General features: G+C 41.7%; 1 protein-coding gene across 1 annotated transcript in view; it reads right to left on the bottom strand.

Annotated features, from left to right (window-relative positions):
• C6H10orf67 (chromosome 6 C10orf67 homolog) overlaps positions 1-26,912 on the bottom strand; it is a 189,713-nt gene that overhangs the window by 153,682 nt on the left and 9,119 nt on the right. Inside the window, exons 3-6 of the mRNA XM_059404561.1 lie at positions 24,955-25,121; positions 21,959-22,060; positions 19,436-19,546; positions 18,261-18,374 (exon numbers count right to left, since the gene is read on the bottom strand). Coding sequence (XP_059260544.1) covers positions 18,261-18,374; positions 19,436-19,546; positions 21,959-22,060; positions 24,955-25,121 — 494 coding nt within the window. The remainder of the gene's footprint in view (positions 1-18,260; positions 18,375-19,435; positions 19,547-21,958; positions 22,061-24,954; positions 25,122-26,912) is intronic.

Raw genomic sequence — 26,912 nt, 5'->3', positions numbered from 1 at the left:
CACCAGGGGAACCAATCAGGATCAGGGGGTTGGAACTTTCTGCCTCAAATCCCGTTATCCAGACAGGGAGGAGGAGCTGGAGGTTGAAGGAATCACCAAAGGCCAAGGATTTAATCTATCATGCCTATTGTGATGAAGGCTCTGTAAATACCCAAAAAAAGAAAGGTCTGGAGAACTTCTGGACTGGTGAACACATGGAGATTCTGTGGGGGGAGGTGAGCCCAGAGAGGGCAAGGGAGCTGTACCCTCTCTTTCCCCACACTGGCTTCATGCATCTCTTCCATCTGGCTCTTATATCCACTTATAATAAACCAGGAACCTGGTAACTCGACTGTTTTCCTGAGTTCTGTGAGCCCCGTTAGCAAATTAATTGATCCTGAGCAGGAAGTTTGGGATCCTCCAATTTATAGCTGGTCAGTCAGAAACCTAAATGGCAGGCTGGACTCGTGATTGGCATCTGAAGCGGGGAGGAGAGGGCAGTCTTGTGGGACTGAGCCCGTAGCCTGTGGGATCTGATGCATCTCTGGTAGGATAGTGTTGGAATTGAGTTAAATAGTAGAACACCCAGCCCGTGTTGCAGAACTGCTTGATGCGTGGAAACCCCACACATCTGAAGTCAAAAGCGCAGTGTGTAGTGAAGTCTTGAGAGTAGAAGACACACAATGAGTTTTTCTTTAGGTTCTTTAACCTCCATCTCTAAAGCATACCTGCTTAATCAGCTGACATGCTGGGTAGTTCAGGGAATAGAATGTAGCCATTGGATGCTCTAGTCTAAGGACTTGCCTTTCTGACAAATGGCCATGAGCCTTTAATTTGTCAAGGACAGCAATCATCAAGCTTCCAAGGCTCAGTTTCTCCTCCCTATAAAAAGAGGATGATGATTAATATGAATAATTATGAAGACTATGTACCACCACATAAAAGGGAGACATGGAATTATTTGTGCCCTGTGAGTACAACCATTTAAAAAGGCTTGCAGCTATAATAGCCCAACAATGAAAGGGGAAAACAAAATAAAACCGAAAAGGAAAAACGATTATGTTTTACGGAGGTGGGATTATGAATGAACTTACTCTTTCCTCTGAATTTTCTCTGAACATTGTTATTATAAACAAACCAGATGTTCAAAACTCCTCTAGACACTGGGCTCTGACTTTCCTTTTATGTCCAAATAAAATGGCTTAATTATACATCCCAATGTTTTCCTGTAATTTTTTTTTTTTTTTTTTTTTAACTCCCAGCAGAGATGTAGCAGGGGCGGGGGGGGGGGTGCGGGGGAGGAGGCTTTCTTTTCTTTCCTTGCCCAGGCGCGCATGGACACAGCTTCTCCCTCAGCAGAGACCAGCCTCTTTCTCAATGCAAAAATCACAATGAACTCAAGGCTATTAACTCACTCTTATCTTGCAGACTCTTTGAGAAAAAGAAAGGATTATAGAACAGCACCTGACACAAAACAACCGGAAATTGGATGTTCTGTACCTCTTTACTGTACCACACATACCTAGCTAACTTCCCCCTGGAATACTGATCTTCCATCTCTGACCAGATCAAATGCTCCCTGTAAATATGATCTTGCCCATCTCTTCTAAACATTTAAGATTGTTAATGCTACTTTCACTTGCATCAGTACAGTAATTAATAACTTCCTCTCTCCCTGTATTTTAAGCTCAATGAGGCCAGGGTCTATTTTTTTGGTTTTATTCACCATTGTATTCCTAGCACCTAGCACAGTACCTGGCCCACAGTAAACAATAAATAAATATTGACTGAATAGGGGTGCCTGGGTGGCTGCCTCAGTGGGTTAAGCCTCTGCCTTTGGCTCAGGTCATGATCTCAGGGTCCTGGGATGGAGCCCCGCATTGGGCTCTCTGCTCAGTGGGGAGCCTGCTTCCCCCTCTCTCTCTCTGCCTCTCTGCCTACTTGTGATCTCTCTCTGTCAAATAAATAAACAAAATCTTTAAATAAATAAATAAATAAATATTCACTGAATAAAAACATAAAGATTGTTCACACTTTTATATGCTAGATATGACGTTGTTCTCAGTGCTTTACGGTAACATTTAATCTGACAAGTCTGTGAGATGTATATGATTCTTACTCCTGTTGCACTCGTGACACAATGAAGGCACAGAGAAGTTACTTGATTGCCCAAGATCACACAGCTTAAGTGGAAGTTTTGCTGTGAGGGTGAAGCAGGCTACAGGAACGGAGAATGAGGCAAACTGCAGCTGTTTCTGCTAGCGTGGTCAGGAAAGCCTTCTCCAGAAAAGTGATTTCAAACAGCTGAGGATTAAGTCAAACAGAGTACGCGTAGATGGATTGAGGAATGTTTTCCTATTAACAAATGATTCAATTAAAATGATATGAACAGATAAAATTCAGAGCAAACACTTATTAAAGCTTCTTGCGAGCCCAGACCTGGGGAAAAACAGCAAAATATCCAGGGAGGCCATTGTGCACAGCAGAGGAGTGGTTGTTCGAAAGTCCACCCGGAAGTACCCCTGCTCTGTCTTTGGCCTGTGTGCTGCGTGGTCCTGGGCAGGCTCCTGGTGGGGAACAGCACTAATCAAAGCACACAATGTCACCGATGAAATGCACCTCTGACTCATTAAAAAAAAAAAAAAAAAAAAAGGAATACAATCTTGGATGCATCCCCAGATCAGCCCAGGTGCCGGCATCCCTGTGACTTTGCAAGGGAACCACGCTTTTTTAAGGGTCTGGTGCCGAGGACCAGTGAGTGGGCACTTTGCCTGAAAGAGCCATGCATTTCCTTCCCATGCTCGATTGACACCCCAGTGTAGGTGAAGCATTTAAACCATCTGACTCACTGTCGTGTAAGAGAAAAATCTAACCAGAACTTGTTACCAAATCCTTGTGAGAAAATGGACTGCGCGAGATCCACAGAACAAAGTTGTGGTAAAAATGACGAGGCATTTTGATTCCTGAAGCAAAGGAGTTCTGGTCTAAAAAAAAAAAAAAAAAAAAAAAAAAAAAAAAAAAAAAAAAAAAAAATCAAGGAGGTATTGAGTGGCATCTACGATCACTGGAGTTTCTAAATAAGAACAAAATTCACCCATTGGCGCTTTGTATGTATTTCCTAGGATCACTTCTCTCCACACCTTGTCTTTTTTTTCTTTTCTTTCTTTCTTCCTTTTAGAATTCATTCTGCAGCAGTACACAAACCAGCAAAGCCACATTCAGGACAGTTGGTTAACTGATACACCTTGAGCTTTTTGAAAACAAAGCAGCTGAACATTTCCTTTGTGTCAAATGAGAGGAAGTAGAGATTGGCTAGGGAGCTGGGTTCTATTAAGAAACCCATTTAGTCAGAATGCTTTCCTGACTGGGAGGTAAATTACCCGTTTGGGCTTTCCCCTATTGATCTGCTCAAAGTCCATTAAAATATAGATTATATCTCAGAAAAGCAGCAGCAGCGATAGAAGTTAATTAAGCTAACATTTAATTAGCAAGGCAGCAAGAATGTCTAGAACCACTACCCCTACAGAGGCACTCCTGCTCCTGTCTTTGAGGTGACACTATTCACAGCTCTTACAATGTTAGTAAGATAAACTCCCAGACATTCCTATTGAGATTGTTGAAGGTTAGTTCTTGAGCTCTATGGTTTGACTTGAGGAGAAGAAAATGGTCAAGACTTTTTCTCCCTCAGCCTGGGTTTGGTACCTGTATCATTTAGACTTTCAGCAGCAGGTAACTGAACAACCCAATTAAACAACAAATGTATTGGCTCATGAGCTTAGGAGTTGAGTGGTAAGAGAAAAATTTCCCCAGGGATTGCCTCAGTCCAGTAGCTCCAAGTTCATGTCTCTGCAATTCTGCTAGCTTATTATCAGGCCAGTAACAAGAAGGCTGCAACCACTCCAAGCCTCAGTTAACACTGAGATGTAGGGCGCGAGGAGGTCATGTGCAAGCTGTCTCAAGAGCATGAACAGACAACCCACAAAAGGGGGAGAATATTTGCAAATCATGTAGCTGATCAAGGTCTTGTATTCAGAATATATAAAGAACTCTGACAACTCAACAATTAGAAGACAAATAACCCCATTTAAAAATGGAAAAAGAATTTGAATAGACATTTCTTCAAAGATACACAAATGGCCAACAAGCACAGAAAAAGGTCAACACCATTAGTCATTAAGGGAATGCAAATTAAAATCATAATGAGATACTGCTTCACACACACTGGGAAAGTTGTATCCAAAAAGACAAACAATAGCAAACACTGGGCGAAGATATGGAGAAATAGACTTTGCTGGTGGCAACCAGTCTGGCAGTTCTTCAAATAGTTAAATCTAAATTGACCATCCAATCCAGCAGTTCCATTCCTAGATATCTTCCCCCAAAGAACTGGAAACATATGAACATACAAAAACTTGGGCAAAATAGCAGAATTATTCATTGTAGTCAAAAAGTGGGGAAAAAACAAACAAACAAACAAACTGATGAATGTCTAAACCAAATGTGGTTGGTATATCAGCACAATGGAATATTCCATCACAGAAAGGAATGAAGCATTGATACATGCCTCAGTGTGGATGAACCTTGCACACATTACGTTTAGCAAAAGAAGCCAGACACAAAAAGCCCAGATTATATGATTCCACTTACATGAAATATTCAGAATCATCTAAAGGCACAGAGAGTAGGTTAAGGGAGGTAACTAGGTAACTAGGTTAAAGATTAGGTTAACAGTTAAAGAGAGTAGGTTAATGGTGGTAAGTAGGTTGAAGAGAGTAGGTTAATGGTTGCCAAGAGCTTCAGGGAGAGAAGAATGAGCATGAAGCTTCTCTTGGGGTAATGAGAATGTTCTGGAATTAGATAGTGGTGATGTTTGCACAACTTTGTGAATATACTCAAACCACTGAAATGAGTATTATAGTGTGCAAATGATATCTCAATTAAAATCAACAAAAGAGCATGAATGATTGTTTCCCAAAGTTCTCAGAAGACCTCTGGAAGGCCAGAACTGTGACACATGAACTCAGACCAGGGTCCCCGGGGATGACTTGCATCTAGTGCAAGGCCTATGGCTTCTGAGTGACTTGGGTTCCTCAACCCTCCTCCGCCCCCCAGCTGGGATGAGCCCTCTGACCTCTGACCTTACGACTGCTACTCCAAGAGAAAGAGGTGTGGAGGATGTCTGGCAAACACAATTTCCGCTCTTGTGCTTCTCTCCGGACGTCCCTTATCTTAGGCCTTTCTGTGTACCTGCTCTTACACTACTCTAATGTTTTATAATTGTCTTTTTTGCTGTCTCCACTATCAGATCACAAGTTCTTTGAAAGCAAACACTTCCAAGTATCCCCAACAGCTACTGCCATCTAGCCATGGGAAGTAATCAGTAAATATTTATTGAATAAGTAAGTGATGTGAAACTTGGAAACATCCCCTATTCTGGCTGATGGCCAAATTCTTCAGTATCAGTTCATTGTTTCTATGAAGTCATGCCTTCGGATCCAGCCTCCTAAGCACTGAATCACTCACAGCCTTGTGGGAGTTTGTTTTATTACCTCCTCTCTGACCCAGGGAACAGAGCTAGCCCGAGCTTCCCAGAAAGAGAAAAACTTGAAGGGGAGCATGTCTACCTGATCTTTTAGTTTGGAGTCAGCTCGCACGATGAAATCACAGCATATTGGGGTGGTTTTTTTTTTTTTTTTGGTGTTTAAAATATGAAATTCCAATTAATTAAGAAATACCAAAGCTGTTGGACCACAAGCACACATATCCAATGACATCCTCAGAAATAATTCGCTCCAGTTTCTGAAATGAGAAAGAAGCATTTTAACATGGGGGGAAGTAAATCTTAATTTAAAAGTTGGGGTTTTTTTTTTTTTTTAAAAGATTTTATTTATTGATTTGTCAGAGAGAGAGAGCACAAGCAGGGGAAGCTGCAAGCAGAGGGAGAAGCAGACTCTCCACTGAATTGGGAGCCCGACTCAGGGCACAATCTCAGGACCTCCTGATTATGACCTTAGCCGAAGGCAGATGCTTAACTGACTGAGCCACCTAGGCACCCCTAACTGTTATTTGAGATGGTAAATAAGAAATCATTTATGTTTTGTTTGAATCCCATGGTCCTCTAGTAAGGAGCTTTCTTTTCTTTCTTTCTTTCTTTCTTCCTTCCTTCCTTCCTTTCTTTCTTTCTTTTTTTCTTTCTTTCTTTCTTTCTTTCTTTCTTTCTTTCTTTCTTTCTTTCTTTCCTTCTTCTTCTTCTTCTTCTTCTTCTTCTTCTTCTTCTTCTTCTTCTCCTTCTCCTCCTCCTCCTCCTTCTTCTTTTTTTTTTAGATTTTGTGCATTTATTTGAGACAGAGAGGGAGTGGAGGAAGAGGATGAGAGACTCAAGCTGACTGAAGCTGAGCTCAGAGCTGGATCCTACGACCGACCTCGAGATCATGGCCTGAGCCGAAACCAAGGGTCAGATGCTCAGCTGCCTGAGCCCCCCCAGGTGCCCCTGGTAAGGAGCTTTTGATGAGATCTATAAAGACCCCTTCAGCTCTGACTCCTTTTACTTGTGGGTTTCGTCACAGAATAGCTGGTTTTGGTAAGTGTTTAAAGAGAGGCCACAGAGGAACCATGAAAGATGCCAGGAGCCCAAATAATCTTGAGAAAGACAAACAAAGCCAGGTATTAGGCTTCCTGATTTCAAGCCATACTACAAGACTAGAGCCATCAAAGCAGTATGATACTGGCATTAAAAATGGAGACATAAATCGATGGAACAAAATGGAGACTCCAAAAATAAACCCATGTGTATATATGGTCAATTAATTTATGATGAGAGAGACAAGAATATCCAATGGGAAATTATGGTCTCTTCAATAAATGGTGTTGGGAAAACTGGACAGCAACATGCAAAGTATGAAACTAGGCCACTATCTTACACCGTATACAACAATAAACTCCTCCCTCTAAACTTCTCCCCTCTCATGCTCTCTCTCCCTCTCAAATAAATAAACTAATTAATTAATAAAATCTTTTAAAAAAAATTTGGGATGCCTGAGTGGCTCAGTTTGTTAAGCAATTGCCTTAGGCTCAGGTCATGATCTCAGGGTTCTGGGATTGAGTCCCACATCAGGCTCCCAACTCATTGGGGAGCCTGCTTCTCTCTCTCCTGCTCCCTCTGGTAGTGCTTTCTCACTCTTTCTGTCAAATAAATAAGTAAAATCTTTTTTAAAAAATTAACTCAGGGGCGCCTGGGTGGCTCAGTGGGTTAAAGCCTCTGCCTTCAGCTCAGGTCATGATCCCAAGGTCCTGGGATCGAGCCCCGCATCAGGCTGTCTGCTCCGTGGAGAGCCTGCTTCCTCCTCTCTCTCTCTCTCTGCCTACCTCTCTGCCTACTTGTGATCTCTGTCTGTCAGATAAATAAATAAAAATCTTAAAAAAAATTAACTCAAACTGAATTAAAGACTTGAGTGTAAGACCTGAAACCATAAAACTCCCAGAAGAAAACATAGGTGGTAAACTCCTTAATACCCGCCTTACTGATTTTCCTTTTTTAAAAATTGGACTCCAGAAGTGAGGGCAACAAAAGAAAAAATAAACAGCTGGGACTACATCAAAGTAAAACGTTCTATGAAGGAAACCATTGACAAAATGAAAAGATAACCTACTGAATGGGAAAAATATTTGCAAATCATATATCCAATAAGGGGTTAATATCCAGACCGCAACATACAAGTCAATACAACTCAATAACAAAAGACCAAATAATCCAATTTAAAAATGAGTAGAGGATCTGGATAGGCATTTTTCTAACAAAGACATCCAGACAGCCCACAGGCACATGAGAAGCTGCTCAACATCACTCATCATCAGGTAAATCACAATGATGTGTCACCTCGTACCTGTCGTAACGGCTATTACCAAAAAGCCAAGAAACAAGAAACATTGGCAAAGCTGTAGAGCAAAGGGAACCCTCACGCACTGTTGGTGGGAATGTAAGTTGGGGCAGCCGCTATGGAAAACAGTAGGGAAGTGTCTCAAAAAATAAAAAATAGAACCACCATATAATCCAGCAATTCTATGTCTGGGTAATTTATGTCTGAAGGAAACAAAGCTATTCATTCAAACAGGTGTCTGTACCCCCATGTTCACTGCAGGATGATTCATAATAACCAAGACATGGAAACAACATAAGTGTCCGCAGGTGGACGAATGGATAAGGAAATGTGAAATATATAAGAATATATGGATACTGTTCAGTCATGAGAAAAAAATAAAATTGATGACCACATGAATAGATTTTGAGGACATTGTGGTTAAGTGAGAGAAAGGTAAATGCTATGATCTCATTTATACATGGAATCTTAGAAAAAGAAGATTCTAATTGCTTTGTGCATTTAATCCTCACAAGAACCCTATATGGTAAGGACTACTAATACTCCCATTGTACAGATGAAGGAACTGAGGCATAGATTTGTGTAAGCAAATGGTGGAAATGGGATTCAAATCCGGACAGCCTGGCGCCAGAGCCTAGACTCTCAGTTTTCGTAACGATGGAAAGAAAGATGAGAAAGTGTGCAGCATCCATCCACAAAGTATTTGGAGTAGCACATGCAGCATCCGTTTCAACCCTGTGCTTAAGCCTAATGCACCTGTCAGACAGCATGCTCCTATGTTCACAGCATCTGGAGAAAAATAAAGTGAAGCCAGAGAAGTTCCAGCAAGAGACCGCTGAAAAGCACGGAAGATAATCAAAAGCACTTCCCATTTAAATACAGACTGACACAATTTAGATTCTTCATTTGGAAAAATGAAGGCCACTTTGAGTGAACTTTATATTCATGAAGAGTTTTGAGTGTGAGCTACAAAACCAGCTCTGGTCCATCTTGAATCTATCCCCCGGCACAGTTGTCCCATGGAACCGATGGGGAGGAACGTGTGTGCCCCACCCGGGGTGAGGGTTTGGGACTAGGGTCTGGGAAACATCACATCTCTTTCCGTTTCCCACCCCAGGAGATCTGCCAGGAGCATGTGACTCCATGCTTATGCAAACCCATGCCTGATTTAATGCTCTGCTGTTTTATTCCTATCTCCTAACCTGTGTTCTGTAAATGAAGTCTGACGGACAACGGAGCAGGTGTGGAGCAGAGGAGATCAACGCAATACACTTGCTCGCTCGGAATTTCGTCTGTCCCCCAGTTCACATACAGTGTTGGTTGTGTCCCCTAAGTACAGAGTTTCAGTAAACTCACAATGGTGGGAGTTCAGTGAGACTCAAAGCAGGTTCCGGGCAGGACTGCGCAGGAGCACTGAGAACACTGATAGGCCATGTTTTCCTAGAACCAGAACTTGCTTCCAACACAGATAGAAGGCAATAGCACTCTAAGAAACACATGTGATCCGGGAATCACGGGGCCAGAGGCAAGGTGACATGGTAAGAACACGGGCAACATCCGGAAAGGCCCTTGCAGGACAGTCGTCAGCAGCAACATTTCCAGCAGCTGGAGGAACGAGTCCATCCGTCCTGAAATGGTGGACAGGCTCTAAGCAGGGTCCCATAGCATCAGTACACCGCATTGCTTGGAAACGATACTTTTTTTTTCAATGGAATTCTTTTCATAGGGACTGAATAGTCTTAGTAATAAGTACTAAGAATAAGCATTGTTCTAATAATTACCTGGAGATGCTCTGGGAAATGGGTGAGTCACTTTTATGTATGAAACTGTTGACGTGTAATTCCATGAAGTTAGTGTAAGTGATAGTATTATTAAAAAATAAGGGTAGTAAATTTTAAAAATATGTCCAATTACTCAAGAAGGTCTTAGTAGATTGTCTGGGAGCACCTGGGTGGTTCAGTTGGTGAAGCTTCTGCCTTTGGCTCAGGTCATGATCCCAGGGTCCTGGGATCGAACGCTGCATTGGACTCCCTGCTCAGCAAGCAGTCCGGTTTTCCCTCTGCCCCTTCCCCCTGCTCATGCTCCCTCTCTCTCTCTCTCTCTCTCAAATAAATAAATTAATAATCTTAAAAATTAGATTGTCTGGGCTCAGTAATGCTAGGGCTAGGGGACTCGTTGTGGATACAGAAGAAGGTCTCTTGCAAAACCACACGAGGGATGAAGAACTAGGTAGGAGGAGATGGCAGAAGCTCCCTGGTTTTTTATTTCTTCTCTGGAAAGCCTCCAAACTCCACAGGGGAACAGGGCAGAGGGCCAGAGCGGACCCTTAGCAAATCCTTCCAGCCCAGGGTCCCTGAGTTGGTGGCCCGGCTCTAGCAGGCTCTTGTTCTCTTAGCAAGCCAGTCCAGAGTTTCTCAAAAGCCAGTTTAGAAGATAGAACGAAGTAGAAAACAACTCATTTTAAAGAACGTAGATAAAAACCCCTTCTTCCAGAGGGGGCCCCCTTGGCTTTCACGTCGAGTCCCTTCTCAGCATTTCCTGCAGCCCCAGAAATCTAGTAGCCTACTGCTTCTCGGAATCCAAAGCTTAGAAGTTCTGGGAGGCAGCAGAGCGAAGAGCAAAAGGACAAGGAAGGGCCACTTTCACTCACTCAGCGGGCCAGGCAACACATTTTATTCGGAATCTAATTATCCTTCACTTTCTCACTTTTTCTCTCCCCAATTCATTACTAATAAACATTTATTGAGACGTTCCCATATGCAAGGTAGTACACGAGGTCCTCTGCCAAAGACAATATTGAATAAAACTTGAAAAGGGGATGTCTATTCTGTTCGGGAAAGTATGTTTACTGTTTACTGTGACTCGTTCTTAACCCACTAATGTCAAAATGACCCAGGAGGGGAAATGGTTTCAGTTAATCCACCTCTTCTCTGTAACCTTTCAAGGTGATACCAAAACCGTATGTTGGCAAGAATAAACCTTTGTGTGCAAAATTTCTGCGCAAAATCGTTATTCCTCAGATCTTGTCTATATCCTATTATATGTGTGACAAGGATTGGCTACAAATGTATCCATGACACAAACCTTCTTGATTTTACCCAGAAAGACTGTGCACTGTAATTACTAAGTTTTCACTTTGGTGATTCATCGGAGAACTTTGAACCTGCCTTCCACAGAGCACAGAGGGAAGGGAGACTTCCGAAGACCATTGTAGAGTGTTCTTGTTGCAAGAATGGACTGCATGTTCCCAGAAATATCTTACCGGACTCCAATTCTCCCAAATTGTTTAGTACCTATATGAGAACACAAAAGAATTTCAATATTGCTTCAATAATAAATGCTTCAAAGGAAATCTTGTAACATGAAGATCACAAGAAAAAAAATACACAGACCCTTTCTTGAACCTGATGTGAAATGAGCCCACCCTGAGCACAGCGGCTGTGACTCATGCCTCAAGCCTGTTGCACTCCAGCGGGCTCTCAAGATCCAACACGTCATCTGGTGACTCAGAACAGAAAACAAAATGCTCTGTCCAACTTGTGTTTCTGAAGCATTTACCAGGTGGAGCCCTTGACGATCCAGCTGAACCCTTTTTATTTATTTATTTTTTTTTGCAAGACATGCAACAAAGAATTCAATGAACAAAGCAAAACAAGTCTGTAGCATTCCAGAAGGATTCCCTAATCTAAATATAAAATACGCAAGTTACAACTAATCTGGCAGATCACACATGAACATAGGGAGGATTGTGATAGAACAAGACAGTGAAAAGGCTAGTGCTGGCAAATCGAATTGAATTTGGTGCAGTTTCATCGATTATTTGCACTTGAGGACACCGGGACATAAAAACATTTTAAAATTGTGACAGTTTGGATTAATGGGATCCATTCAAGGGACAATCTGCTTAAATAAACTTCATGTACCATTAAGGTTATTACTAAAATTAGAGCCTAGGGGCTATATTCTGGCTTCTTAAAGAATAGGAACTCAAAGCATTTTTTATAATTAGGCCCTTAACTTTTATCAACTTTTCCACTATTAGATATGATCACACAGATAAACACAGATGTGGGGGTGGGGGTCTGAAAACTCAGGATATAGGGGTTTGTGAATCACAAGACAATGGTTATACATTTTAACTTCTATAGGACTTATTTTTTTCCAGTTTTATTGACATACAGTTCTGTATAAATTTAAGATAATCCACATAATGACTTGACATACATACACTGAGAATGACTTAGGTTTTGTTTGCTTTGAATTTCCATAGCCCTTAATTTCTTAGCTTTGAAAGTTTTTGTATTTAAAGCAAATACTTCTTGAATGGCAAGTCTTAATTTGAGAGTAAGAGAAGCTGCAAGAAAATAAGGATCACAAAAAGAAGCTCACTTTTTTGGTTATTTCAAAAAATATATGTGTTCTTCATCATATACTGGGGTTTGCTAACTGACCTGTTTTGAAACTATTCCATACCCTCCCCATTTTTATTTTGAAAATTAAAAAACTATAGGAAAGTTGAAAGAACAGTATAATGAACACACACTCTTTACCAATTCCACCACTTTTTAATATTTTTGTCACATCTGCTTTATCTGTGTATATATCTATGCACACACAACACACACACATATATACAAATATGTATTTGGAATATTCTGACTTCTTTTTTTGACTAAACTCTTTGTTCTGCAAAAAAAAAAAAGAATTCAGCTGGTTATTCATACATACACACATATACACATATGGGGGGAAGAGAGGGAGATTCATCTGAGAGCAACTTTTACGTAATCAATCAGAATAGAATGACCAGATTTAAGAATGTTGACATTAATTGTATGATACCATTTAATATACAGTCTATATTTGAATTTCCTCAGTTGTTCCAAAAAATGTCTTATTAGCTGGTTTTTTGTTCTCCACTGCCCCCTCCCCCCGCCCCGCAATCTGGGTTTCAACCAAGGTTTGTACACTCCACTTGGCTATTATTTAGTTCTTACTTGAAACAATTTCCCTGCCTTAAAAAAATATTCTACACTAGTGACTTTTTCCCTAAGAATCTTGACCAATGTCCCACTTTCTGGATTTCTCTCCTTCTTTCCTCATTATTGGATTTAGGCTACTCAGGTTTGGCAAATATACTTAAGTTGCTGTCAAAGCAATATTTAAAGTCAATTTTTGAATTTTACTTGCTTGACGTTATGGCTTCTCCCAAATTCTGGTGTACCAAGACTTTAAACCATTTTGATTTTAAAAATTATTTTATATAATAAATAGCTTGGTGCTACTAGCAAATACAACATGTTTCTTTGATATGTTTGTTTCTGTAAGGACGGGGTATATTTTGTAAACTTTTATTTTAAACCTTCTTAATATCATGCAAATGCTCACTGTGCATAGCTTCTCACCAGGCTTGCACAGTAATTACTTAATAAGCATGTTTGTACAGCTTATCAGCTGTACCTCAGTGAGTCTACAAAGTTGTTGAGGGAGACATGATCAAAATAAGTAACAAGCAAAAAACTTTAGATAAAGGTATGGGATGCCTGGGTAGCTCAGTCGGTTAAGCGTCTGCCTTCGGCTCAGGGTCCTGAGATCGAGTCCTGCATTGGGCTCCTTGTTTAGTAAGGACCCTGCTTTCCCCCTCTGCCTGCGACTCCCCCAGCTTGTGCTGTCTCTTTCTTTCTGACAAATAAAAAAAAAAAAAAAAAAAAAGAACTATAGATTGAGGTACATGTTAGCTTATGATGTTCTGAACTTAACTACTTTTTCTTGATTATTAAAATTGCCGGCATGTGTATTGAAGGAATCTACCTTTGTAATTAAACCTATAAAATAAACACAATTCCCTATGACTTCTCCCTAATTTTCTAGAGTTATTAATGGAGCAGGCTGCAACTGGTGAGTTTAAATCTTCCAATAATTAATGAGTTGATCTAAACAGCAACAGAACTGGATTCTTACCTTTGTCGGTATTGTCATTGCCATTCTTGAGTCACATTCACTGAATTACTACAAGGTACAGTTTTCCCCTGGATCATCAGGGTCTGATTGGGATCTTAAACACAGCTGAGGTTGGGATCTCACCATTTGCACCTTAACATGGGCTAGTCACTTACAGAAACAGAAACAATCCTAGGATCATGAGACTGAAAAGAAAATTCAAAAGGACATTGTGGACATGTCTTATCATCAGTGGGCCCAAACTCTCCTTTCTGGCAGCTGCAAATCTACTCTATTTGTAATAACCCTTTGTACCATGGCCTTCTGGGTAAAGTACTCCCTGTGGTCAGGATATTTCATATTCAACTTAAATTGTTTTCCATGGGGTACCTTAGACATGAGAGCTGTCCTCCATCTGAAAGCTTTTCTCCAGTTTGGGCTCCAACTCTGAAGCTGTAGACCAAAGAAGCGCCTTCTCTTTTGCTTTTCTTCACGGGTCTGGTTTCCTAAACCTTTAATCATTTTTATGGCTTTCCTTTAAACTCTCTCCAAGTTCTCGGTCTCCTTTTAGATACAAAGCCCAGAATTAAATATAGTATTTGAAAGGATATGATTAGTACCAAACTTAGAGGACAATTGCTATGCAGTCCCCTACATGCTGTGCTCTAAGATCTGTTAATAGTTTTCAAAAACTATCAGACTTCTTAACACAGCAACAGCAACAAGGCTTCCAAGGGGCAGTCTTGAATATTATTTCCTCATGTTCTGGAACTCTTTTTCACCATGGTCCTCTTTTGTGGGACAAAAGGCCTCCAAGCCCACCCAGTGTTACTGGGAAAATCTCCTCCAACTTGCAGAAACAGATCCTAGGAAGAAGAGTCAGGACAACTCATATTTGAGCCATCACGTGTTCATGTCGTAAGGCCTAGTTATTGCAACGTGAGAGGCCCAGAGTGTTGATGCAAATTCACATCACGGTTCACTCTAGGGCTAACCCAACCACCCACAATGGCAGCACCGCACTCATTCTGGAGAAGCCACATCGAAGCGTTTTATGCTTGAAAGGAAGATGATAGAAATTAAAAATCGCAAGGATGTCAAAACTCTGTTGATCATGGCCTGATGAAAAAGTAATTTCTTGGAAAACTGTGGCAATTCCAGGCATCTGTGAGTGTATGTTTACTGTGGGAGCTTTGACACCATTGCCTCACAGCAGGCAAAATTCCTGGTGGATAACTCAAGGCCTGCCTTGGTAACCTCTAACAAGATGTCAATTTTTCTTTCTAGGAATAAGCCAAGCTTTTATTTCTTGAATGTTTACTATGTGTCAGTCCATTGAGCCCTCTGTACACATCTCCTCCTTTGAATCATATCACCTTTGTGAGGGACATCTTATTATTATTATACCCTATTTATAGATGAGCCCCTTGAGGCCCAAAGGCACATGGTTAGCAAATGTCATAGTGGGGGATTTCTACCCAAGTATTTCTCACCTATTATGATTACTATGTTATGCTGCCCTATGTATTTTAAATATCAGCACCCCAGTAGTGTTCTAAAAGGGGAACTCATTCAAAAAAGTGAAAGGGTAGAACTTCTTTTAAAATGAAGTTCTTTCGACTTGGTTTCTGCTTAGATTGGGATTTCAGGGTCATGAGATCAAGCCCTGGGTTGGGCTTCGTGGTCATTGGTGAGTCTGCTTGAGATACTCTCCCTCCCTTTCTGCCCCTCTTCCCATTCTCTCTCTCTCTCTCTCTCTCTCTCTCTCCCTTTCTAAAACAATAAATGAAATAGATCTTAAAAAAAAAAGAAATGAAATAAAATTCTCTGAAGAGGTACAATGTTCATGTGCAAAATGAGAAGGAAGGACCACCATTTTTAGATGAGTTCCTGGCCCCAGGAGAACCCTTGTAAAACCACTGCTCTACAGCAGTCAGAATCATATGGAATGCTCTAGAATGACATGGCATGGGAGAGACATCAGCTGATGACATGCCTCCTTCCCTTTTCTGGGCTTGCATTTGACTGCCTTTCCCTCAGTTAACTCTGGCTGTAGGAAGAGGTTCTTCCTTGTGGCCTGGGGACTGAGGGATATTTGCCCACAGCTGCCCCTGCACAGACCTCCAAGCTCTTCTCTTGGCCAACTGGGGCTACATGCAGAGTGATCTTGAAATTCAATTGCGGGCACAGCCATCAGCCCAAGTTTTAGAATGACTTCATGAAGACAAAAGCCCAGTCCTTTCTCCCCTCCCCTGAAAACCAGAACTCTTAACAGAGCAAAAATATAATAATTTCTTTAAGCCACTGTATTTGGGTTCTATCTTTTGAGACAATATGGCACACTCCAACTCACATGCATATATGCATGGTAAGATGTCAATACACATTTGACACAAATATAGCCAAGTTGTAAGACAGTATTTAGAATAGGGTCCATTTTGGTTTGCCAAAGTATTCAAATCTGGAGGAATGGGCACCTGAATAATTCACAGCGACTGATTCTGGGAGGAACTACAGGGTTTTCAGTTTCTACGGTATGTAGCTTTACAGTGTTTAATGCTAAAAAATAATGGGTGTGTTTCATCTGTAAAAAGAAAATAAGTCATAGTGAAAAATGTTGCCTTTGGCTTCATGTCATAGGAGGCAGACGTCCCCTTTTTAGCAACGCTTTTAAGAAACCTACATCAGATACATAAATCTCTCCTCAGAACACAAATTAAAAACTTTAAAAGAAGACAGGTATACCTTAATTTATACAACTAATATATTCTTAAAATATTATCTATAAAACATACATCAACCTTTATTTCCTCAGTGTCATTCAAAATGAAATTTAAGAGATGTTTGCCAGGAAGAAAAACATCACTCAGCAAGAGTGCAAGTTCACCTATTAATGTGTCAACCTTTGAAAGGATACGCTTTAAGGAAAACGATATTTGTTAGTTAAAATATTAACATTCATATAAGCTAAGTGCCAATGCAAATAATTGTATTATTTAACATTTAGAAAAATATTTAAGATGTGAAAGGAAAGCAACCGTTGATAACTCCTTTGAGCTTAACAAAATGAAGCTCTGTTAGTCCTCTCCCCGCCAGGGTCTCCCCACCGGTGTCTCATATGTCTTATGCTCTTCCGCACCCAGTAATATATATTGGATTGCCTGAGCTGTACATTATGAAGAATTAGTGGTGCCTCTGACTTCTAAAAATGTTTTTTTCTATTGTTACTTAAAAAAGAAGCCATAGATACAAAAACACACAGTAGGCAAGATATCAAATTAATCAGTAGAAAAATAACATTATTTGAATGTCATCATACGTATGCAATGATTTTCTTGAATTTTAATGCTATAAGTCGGATTTTCAGTGTACACATGAGGGATTTTTTCCCCCCAAAAGAAAGCAGTTAGCTAGATATGAGCAGGGAACAAGTACTTTGCAACTGATCAGAGGGTGGAGGTCAAGTTCCATACAGCTGGGAGCTGAGGGGAGGGGTTTGTCTTTCTCTTTTTCTTGGAAGGATGGGTGGTTGGTGGGGCTTTGCAGCCTAGCAAGGTGGTATAAAATTGTATAAATGAGAAAAGAGGTTTTAAGAATTATGGCTGGGATTTATGCAGTGGATAGCCTTTGATGTTTTAGAACTTAGGCAAGGTTAAAAAACTAGAATTCATTTTAAAAGGTAATGTTGGCTGTTGGAAGGATGCTTCTTTGAAAGTCTCTGGGTACTGTAAGGAGTACCTCCTACCCATCAGGAGGCCCATAGGGGGCCCTACTTGGATCTCCTGTAGGGGTAACCTCTAGGTGAAGAGATGAGACCAATGAGATGTGTCCACCCCTCCTCCTTCTAGATCAGGCACCAAAGCACCCAGGACCCCAGATTTTCCTGCCCAAATGACCTTAGGTTGATTTACAGGGCTGGTCCCTGATTCACTTTTGGGTCCTTCTTCCCAAGAGTAGATTGAGCCACTAGATGTGCACGCAGGGCCCTGTGGGTGATGCAGGGCACAGAGTTCCGATGAACTGGGAGGAACCCAGCCCAAGACCTTTCACTGTGTGGGAAGAGGAGGACAAGCCTGGGCCTTGTGCAGTCAGCGTCTGGCTTGTAATCCCAAGGAGTCAGAGAACCCGAAATTGATATTTGGCCTTTCAGATTATCCTAAAGGTATATTCATCTAGGTAGGAAGATCAAACATAATGTATTTAACAAATGTTTACTTGGTTTATATTTAAATACTTCTTCGTATGGTATGTGAACCTCTACCGTACACTCGGGCCGTGAGCTCGCAAGTCTACTGGGGCAGCCTCAGGGGTGACGGCAGAGAGCCATGCCTCTCCCAGGTTCATCAGGGTTACTCCATCACAAAAGCACACAAGTCAGAGTGTGACTTTTTTGATCTTCATCTGCATAGAAATCTGGACTCAGACTGACCAGCCTGGTTCCAACCCCACCACCATAACCCTTACCTGCTTGACCGTGAGCAAGTTTTTGAGCCTCATCTGGAAGCTGATGGATGAAGACCATTTGGCGTCATATCTGGTCCATAAGAGATGATTAATGACAGTGATGGGGACGAGTGTCTTGAAAGTCAAAACCTTGGTCTTGGAGCCATTTCCACATTGTCATTCATATCTTGGGCCAAGACTTTAGAATGCCTGAGCTGAAAGAATATGTAGTCATTTTGTTAACATAACAGTTAGGAGAACCTTTGGAATCAAAATAGTCCTGGGTTCTGCTCTCTTCTTATCCCCTACGAGGTGTGTACCTGAGTGTCAGCCACTGAACCTTTGTGACACCCAGTGTCCTCAATTACAAGACAGCAGTGCTAGTAGTAACTAATTCATTGCACCATTATAAGGATTAGAGGAGAAAAACACACGAAAATGTTTGTCATACAGGAAGGAGATTATCTTCAAACATGTCATACTTCAAACTTAAATTGAGTTTTATTCAGTGTAAAATTATTCTATTGAATTTCATTCATGTGACAATTTCTTTAATTTACTGGGACATTTTGAATGTCCATGGGGTCTGCAGAACGAAAATCAAATCTGGCTGTAATTATTTGCTACATCCGGGACAGATACTTTTTCTTTTTCTTTTCTTTTTTTTTTTAATTGTTGTTGTGTGACTGGTTTTGTTTTTCACTGGAGAGTTATGTTAGCTTCTGCTTTGATTCCATTTATGCTGCTGACAGATGTTTATCTTTCATCCCTGGGCCTTCAAATGTAAGAGTTATCACCCGAACAAACTCATAAAATACCATGTCATTTCTGGCTCTTTTTAAAAGCCAAAGAAAATAGTGATCGTACTTGAAGTCAAAGTAAAATGTGACAGAAGATCTGAGAAAAAGAAGCGTATGTGCTCACTGAAGTGTCCAGAACAAGAGCAATAACCTCGAGTCCACCCAAAGGGACAAACAGACACACGGAGCTTGGCTGTGCCCATAGGAATTCTGCCGCAGACATGCAGAGCCCAGGAATCCGAGCTACCCCGATCCTGGCCGGCCTGACGTTTGGGTTGGGACTAGTACAGTGTGGAGAGACCAAGTGCCAGGGACTCAGATTCACTTTTCCTTTTCTCCTCCCTCTTCCAAGGGGGATTATTTAATAGTCTGTTTACACATATAACACCGGCTTACTCTAATAATAGCCTGGGGACCTGAATCATCCCGCGTCACTGCGATGTCATACAGAGTCCTCAGCTGTTTCCACGACTGGTGTGGTTGGCTTTCAACACTAGCTGGAAACCGCTAAGAATGCGCAGGGTAATCAGTGCTTTTAATTTTAGCTACGCATGACGTGAGGGATCTTCTCTGTATCTCCATTGACCTGTCTTTAAAATACGGAGTGTCACGGTGAAGGAGATTCAGAAGACTTTGGCGTGAACCCTCTTCGCAATCATATATGTAGGTACATACAAATGTATTTTATTTATTTTTTAAAGATTTTATTTATTTATTTGTTAGAGAAGGAGGCAGAACAGAAGCAGAGGGAGAAGCAGGCTCTCTACTGAGCAAGGAGCCTGGCGGGGGACCCGATCCCAGGATCCCAGGATCATGACCTCAGTCAAAGGCAGACACTTAACCTACTGAGCCACTCAGGCGTCCCGCAAATGTATTTTAAATCTATTAATATAAATGCATCTTATTGCTATGATGACTATAGATACAATCAATTTGCTGACACAATACCTGTGTAGATTAACACCGTTAGGTGATGGGCGGCTGGGGCATCCACCGTGTTCAGTATCTTGATCTGGGAGCTAGTTACTGGAGTGTATTCAATTTGTGAAAATTCAGCAAGTGAAAGACTTATGATATGTGAATGTTGCTGTATTAAATTTCAATAAGCAGTTCGAAACATTTCCTGTTTCATCTCACTTTTTTGAGGAATAAGTGAGCAATTGCAATCGTGTACCATACAAACATGACAATACATATTTGAGCTGTTGCAAAGATCAAATAACGTCTGAAATTTTTATGAAGTTTGACACATCTAAATCTCTCATTTAAATGGGACTCTATTTGATCTTTTTAAAATTTCTCCCCCCAGACGAAAAATAACATTGCTCATCTCGCAACAATAGAGGCATAATACGCTGAATTTTAAAATAACTCCTCTCTTCAATCTTAATGTCTCTTTGTTGTAAAGATCTTACAAATTAAATTGGTAAATGCTTTCTGGAGGCAGTACCTATAAAAATACAAAATGTTCACAATTTTGATCCAGCAGCTCTGCTGTAAGAACTATCCCACAGGGAGCCTGCGTGGCTCAGGTCATGATTTCAGCTCAGGTCATGATCTCAGGGTTGTGAGATCAAGAAGCACTGAGTCAGGCTCCGCACTCAGCGGGAAGACTGCCTGAGATTCTCTTTCTCCCTCTGCCCCTCCCCGTCCCCCAGTCCCGTGTGCATGTGTACTCTCTTAAACAAACAAACAAAAATTACCCCAGAAATACACTGAGAAGTCTAAGGCAATTTTGATATTTAGTCTTTCATACACTTGACTTTCAGTTGACCTGTATTTACTGACTGAGATCTACTCTATAGTGGGTGCAGGGCTAGGTTTGGAGATATGTTAGTGAACAAGAGAGTTGTAGTCTAATTTTAATGACAGACTCTCACAAAGTTTATATGCCAGAAGAGAGCATAGATATGAAACAAGTCATAGAATTCATGATTTTTTTTTTTTTAAAGATTTTATCTATCTATTTGAGATTGAGAGTAAGAGTGAGAATGAGCAGGGGGAGAGACAGAGGCAGAGGGAGAAGCAGACGCCCCACAGAGCAGGGATCCTGGTGTGGGGCTCAATCCCAGGACGCTGCCACAGGCAGATGCTTAACTGACTAAGCTACCCAGGCACCCTAAGAATTCATGATTTCGTTATACGTTTATTTTTTTTAAAGATTTTAGTTATTTATTTGACAGAGATCACAAGTAGACAGAGAGGCAGGCAGAGAGAGAAGGGGAAGCAGGCTCCCTGCTGAGCAGAGAGCTTGATGTGGGGCTCAATCCCGGGACCCTGGGATCATGACCTGAGCCGAAGGCAGAGGCTTAACCCACTGAGCCACCCAGGCGCCCCTCGTTACACATTTAATTTACAAGAAAAAAAGATGACAAATTATTCAAATTATATGTAACAAATATTGTAATTAAAGGATGTGGGCCAGCCTGGAGAAGTGAAATAGAAAAAAAATTGAAGCCACATAAAGGGGTTTCATGAGGGGTTAAGAGTTCATGGATAGGTTAACACATTATAGTAAATCAGTAAATAGAACCTCATATAATTGTCACAAAAGAATTAGGCAGCTGTACATTTGTCTAAGATAAATTATAACTATTATATAAGTTGAAAAAACAAGCTGCAAAATAGTATTGCTGTAGTATTATCCTAGTTTCGTAAATGAAAATAATTATAATAGGCAGTTATATATATAAAATGCATAGGGAGGCATAAAATATGAGTGTGTGTGTGTGTGTGTGTGTGTGTGTGTGTGTGTATGGCTGCCTAGTCACCATAGTCTCTTCTTACCCTCTTCCTGGGAATCTCTGTAGACATTTCCCAGATCTCCTTACGCTTAGGTGTGGTCAAATGACTAAATTCTCAAAATAGAATATGGCTTAGGGGAGTGCGTAGGTCTAGGCTCTTGGAGAGTAGACATACCTCCACTTTGTCTTCTTCCGCATCAACTGGAACTTGATTCGATGGGGACCTATCTCTTATGGTCCAGACAATGATGACGTTGTGGGGATGGCAGAGCTGGAACTAGGAATCCAGGTCCTTGAATGACCCTATGGAGCAGAATTCCGCTAACAGCTTGGAATTTCTACCTTCACATTAAACAACAACAATAACAACACTTATTTTCTCCAGCAGTTTTAAGTTTACAGAAAATTGAGCAGAAAGTACAGAGATTGCCCACAAGCCCTCCCCCGACCCCCCCCACCCCAGTTTCCTCTATTAGTAACTTCATGTGTTAGTGTGGTCTGTGTGTCACAGTGGGTGATTATCATTCACTGAAGTCCTTAGGATACATTCGGGTTGACTCTTTATATTAGAGATGCTATGAGTTTTGACAAGTGTATAATGCCATATGATAACCATTACAGTAGCCTACGAAACAGCTTCATTTCCCTAAAAATGCCCTGTGTTTCACCTCTTCATCCCTCTCCCTGCCCCACCCCAACTCCCGGCAACCACGGATCTTTTTTCTGTCTCCATAGTTTTGCCTTTTCCAAAATGTCATATATTTGGAATCATGAAGTTTATAGTTTTTTCTCACGTTGGCATTTTTAGGGGAAAGAAAAGCCTCAGGGCTTTTAAAGTCACTTAGTTCTTTGTAATTATAGCAGCTGAATTTTTATCCTAATGAAGTTAGTGCAGGCAGAGAACAAGTTTAGAGGACTGTAACCTACATGAATAGAGACTTTGTCCCTGGGTGGGGTTAAAGCATTTTAGGATATTTATTTCTACCGACAAAGAGTTTCTCCTTGACCTAACTGTAATCTGGTGTCTCTAAACCCTTTGCTTGACTAAGCCTGATTTGGGGCTTCTCTCTCTGTCCTTGCACAGTCTGGTTTCAGCAAGAGCCCCTGCTAAGTTCAAAGAAACCCCCTCACCCTTGGCATCAGATCAAATTCTTCATCTGTCATGCCCCCCCCCCATTTTATCATTGTGGCTTGCCTCCAGCAGAAATTCTAGGGGCGCCGGGGTAGCTCAGTGGGTTGAGCCTCTGCCTTCGGCTCAGGTCATAGTCTCAGGGTTCTGGGATCCAGCCGTGCATCGGGCTCTCTGCTGAGCAGGGAGCCTGCTTCCCCCTCTCTCTGCCTACTTGTGATCTCTCTCGCTGTCATATAAATAAATAAAATAAAATAAATTTTAAAAAAAGAAATTCTGTTGGGTCTGGTAAGAATCCTTTTTACCTTTGAGATTTCCCCTTTTCCATCCACTGACTTCCCATCTCCTTGCATATAATGCCCCACTCATCCTTGTTACACTGGAGTCTCCCCTGCTACCAAGCTCCATTGCAGTGGCCTCTCCTTGAAAAGTCTGCCTTACCATCTTTAACAAGTGTCACAAATCATTTTTTCTTTAACACTATGGTATTTGAATCTTTAATGGTGACCTATAATTTTGTGACTGGGTAGGTCATACATACATAAGTAGTTTTTTTTAATTTAATTTAGTTTTTTTAAAAGGTGTTATTTATTTGAGACATAGAGAATGTGTATGCATGAATATGGAGAGCAGAATGGAGAAGAGGGAGGGGGATGCAGATGGGGGGAGAGGGAGTAGGGAGGGGAAGAGGAAGAAGAAGGGGGAGGGAGGAATCAGACTCCCCACTGAACAGGGAGCCTGAGGTAGGGCTTGATTCCAAGACCCTGGGATCATGACCTGAGCCAAAGGGGCTTAACCAACTGAGCCACCCAGCCACCCCCATAGGTAAGTCTGTAATTGTCTCCTTAAACTAAATCCAGAGGGATTGAAAGGAATCACAGTATCGATATGAGTTTAATATATAGTGCTATTATGTATTACTACTACTGATCAGCTGTATATACATGATTGACAGGCCATATACACCTGAGGTCAAACCATGCAACTATGACTCTGCCCACCTGTGTAGGTCATGGTGCAGGAAACAGATACATGATATAAAAAATGTAAATGATATAAAGATACAAGGCTGCTTTTAGGGAAACTGAACATTCAGATTAAGAGATTAAAGTAAAAGCTAGAGGGACTCCTGGGTGCCTCAGTCAGTTAAGCATCTGCCTCTGGCTCAGATCATGATCTCAGGGTCCTGGGATCGAGTTCTGCATCAGGCTCTTTGCTCAGTGGGGAGCCTGCTTCTCCCTGTGCCAACCGCTCCCCCTGCTTGTGTGCCTGCTCACTCTCTCTCTTTCTGACAAATAAATAAATAAAATCTTTAAAAATGTATATAAGCCGGAGTGCCTGACAGGTAAACCTTCACTGGCCAGAGACAAATTATCTTGACCCGGGGGTAGACCAGAGACACAATCCTAGAGTCATGTGTTTAGATGGATAAGTGGAGAGTGATTTGCTCTGGAACCCAAGCCTGACTGATCCCAAGGGTGAGATTTCGTGGCAAGAACCAATTACCTTTAGTCAATGGATGTTAAATCATTTCAAGACAGTCCAGGCAATATAAATCTTTTGCAGATACGTTGTATCTCAAGATTCTCTTACTTTATCTTAGAGGGTTTATGGCTGACTGGCTGACTGGGCCACGGAAGGCACGTGAAAGGGAAAGATGCCTTTTCAGTTTGTTCCTGATATTTGCTGGTTTGTTCATGTTCGTTGCTTGCTTCGGATGGGTCCAGCACAGAGCTCAGTCAGTTTCATGTGTATTGTCTCATATAATCCACACAATATATGAGGTAGGTGCTAATATTAAACTCCTGTCTGTCCACGTGACTCCCCTATGAGGTGGTTACTATTATAAGATCCGTTTCACAAACGAAGAACCTCTCAAGTTCATGGATGAAGCGAGTAAGGCCGCTGAGCCAGGGTTTAAACTGGACTTGTTTACATTCCCAACTTGAACTCTTCACCGTGCTGCATTATCTATAAAGAAATAGGATGGAAAGGTCCTGAGAGCGAGGCCTCAAGAAGGAAAACCCCACTTCTAGACCAACCTCTTCCTTCTCCAGGGAAGGTGAGGCCAGGTGAGTCCCACAGCTCTTGGTCACGTGCTGGGGAGCAGAGCCAGGGTCTGGAACCCGTGTTTCCAGACTCAAGGCCACTAGTTGGCCACTTGTCCGGATCCTTGCAGACGTTTGTGTGGTGGCGGTAGGAGGGCTATCTGCCAACAGGAGAAGGAGCAGAGGATTCGTTGTTGGAAAAAGACACTCAGCTTCTCTCTAGATCATCATCAGTTCCTTATCTCCCACGCTGCTCTCACATATGTTTAACTTCGTGGCGATCCGAGCCAGAGAATTCCACGTGTAACGTTATTACTGAGATAGATCCATCATTTTAAGCATCATTTAAACATTTCCAAAATGTATAATCTGGATATAAAATGCCCGAGGGCAAGTTGTTGCCATAGCGCTCCAGACAGCATTCGCGACGCACAAGCCTATTCCTGATATCATTCCTCTAATAAAAACAGAAAGCCGAGAGAGCAGTGACTTTAAGTCGGGTGAGGGGCTTGGGAGAATAAAACATACTTTGTTGTATTTTTTTTTTTTTTACCATTTTCGAAGCCATTTTTTAAAAATTTTATTTATTTATTTGACAGAGAGAGAGAGAGAGATCACAAGGAGGCAGAGAGAGAGGGGGAAGCAGGCTCCCTGCTGAGCAGAGAGCCCAACCCAGGGCTCGATCTCAGGACCCTGAGACCAGGGCCTGAGCTGAAGGCAGAGGCTTAACCCACTGAGCCACCCAGGCACCCCTCGAAGCCATTCTTTTAACTGCTGCAGCCAACAGGACAGCTGTCATCATAGGTCACCATTCTACTGATATTTATCTCTGTTTCTTAGGCCTGCGTTTCTGTCAGCTGTAGAGAGAGGACCCTCAAAACTCCTTATTGATCAGTTAGAGCAGTTCCTCAGTCATTACACGTGTGTGAATGCTCTTGTCAGGGGCAGGGACACCTGGCTGAGGTACGAGGACTTTAGAATTACTCAGTCCAGACCCTTCAACATAAACACTTTCTTTCTCTCCACCGCCCCCCGCCGCCCCCAACACACAGCACTCCTTTCTACAGGAGATGAAGAGTTACCATATGACAGCAACAACCCCATGCCTTTTCAGAAGCCCTTCCCAGGATTCCTGATGGTACCGTTCTGGGGACGATAATGACAATCTCTGATCACTCCCCAGGGAACAGAGATCTCTCCCCTGCTCTTTGCTGCCGCAGTCCCCCTGTCATTTACTTTGGGGAGAAAAAAACTGGAGCAGTTCTCCTGGCCTTCACAGCTAGGCCATGTTATTCTGCTCGGGAGACATAAACAGTGTCACAGAATATCAGATTCAGACAAGGTTACTCTGAGACGAGGGTGAGATAGGACAAGGCGAGGCCACTCTGTCATTTTGGCTAAGCACAGACAAAACCAGGCCACTGTAAGTAAATGCCCCAAATACCAAACTTTCCCTTCTCTTACGAAATGAGTGTCTGCTGCTTCTGGACCCAATCACTGCCCCCACAACATACACACATTCTCTGACAGCATTTGATGTGGGACAAACCCTACATCCTAAGGCCTTCCCCCAAATCATCCAACAGGTTCTTCGGACTCTGTTCTACACCCTGTCACTGAGACACCGCCCGAGACCACATGGTATGTTCTCCATACGACAGTGAATAATGATCCAATCTGTTCAACTCTAAGTGTGTTCTCGACGGTCTTTGGCCAGATCAAATTGACCCCCATAGCATAGACTAAATGTTTCAATTATTTTATGTTTACTTTTTTCTCTTTCTCCCCAAATAGAAGATAGATTTCCAGAAGACAGAGACCAAGCCTATCATGTCCTCCATTATATTTAAAATACCTGGTCTTTATTTGGACTATAGTTCAATATTTGCTGAATAAATGAATGACTATGGGGGAAATTGGGAGTAGAGTCAAATTCCTTGGATTCTTCATAT

This window comes from Mustela nigripes, chromosome 6 (assembly GCF_022355385.1).
Source record: "Mustela nigripes isolate SB6536 chromosome 6, MUSNIG.SB6536, whole genome shotgun sequence".
Taxonomy (NCBI): domain Eukaryota; kingdom Metazoa; phylum Chordata; class Mammalia; order Carnivora; family Mustelidae; genus Mustela; species Mustela nigripes.
The sequence above is the reverse complement of the archived record's forward strand: the minus strand, read 5'-3'. Positions and strand labels throughout refer to the sequence as shown.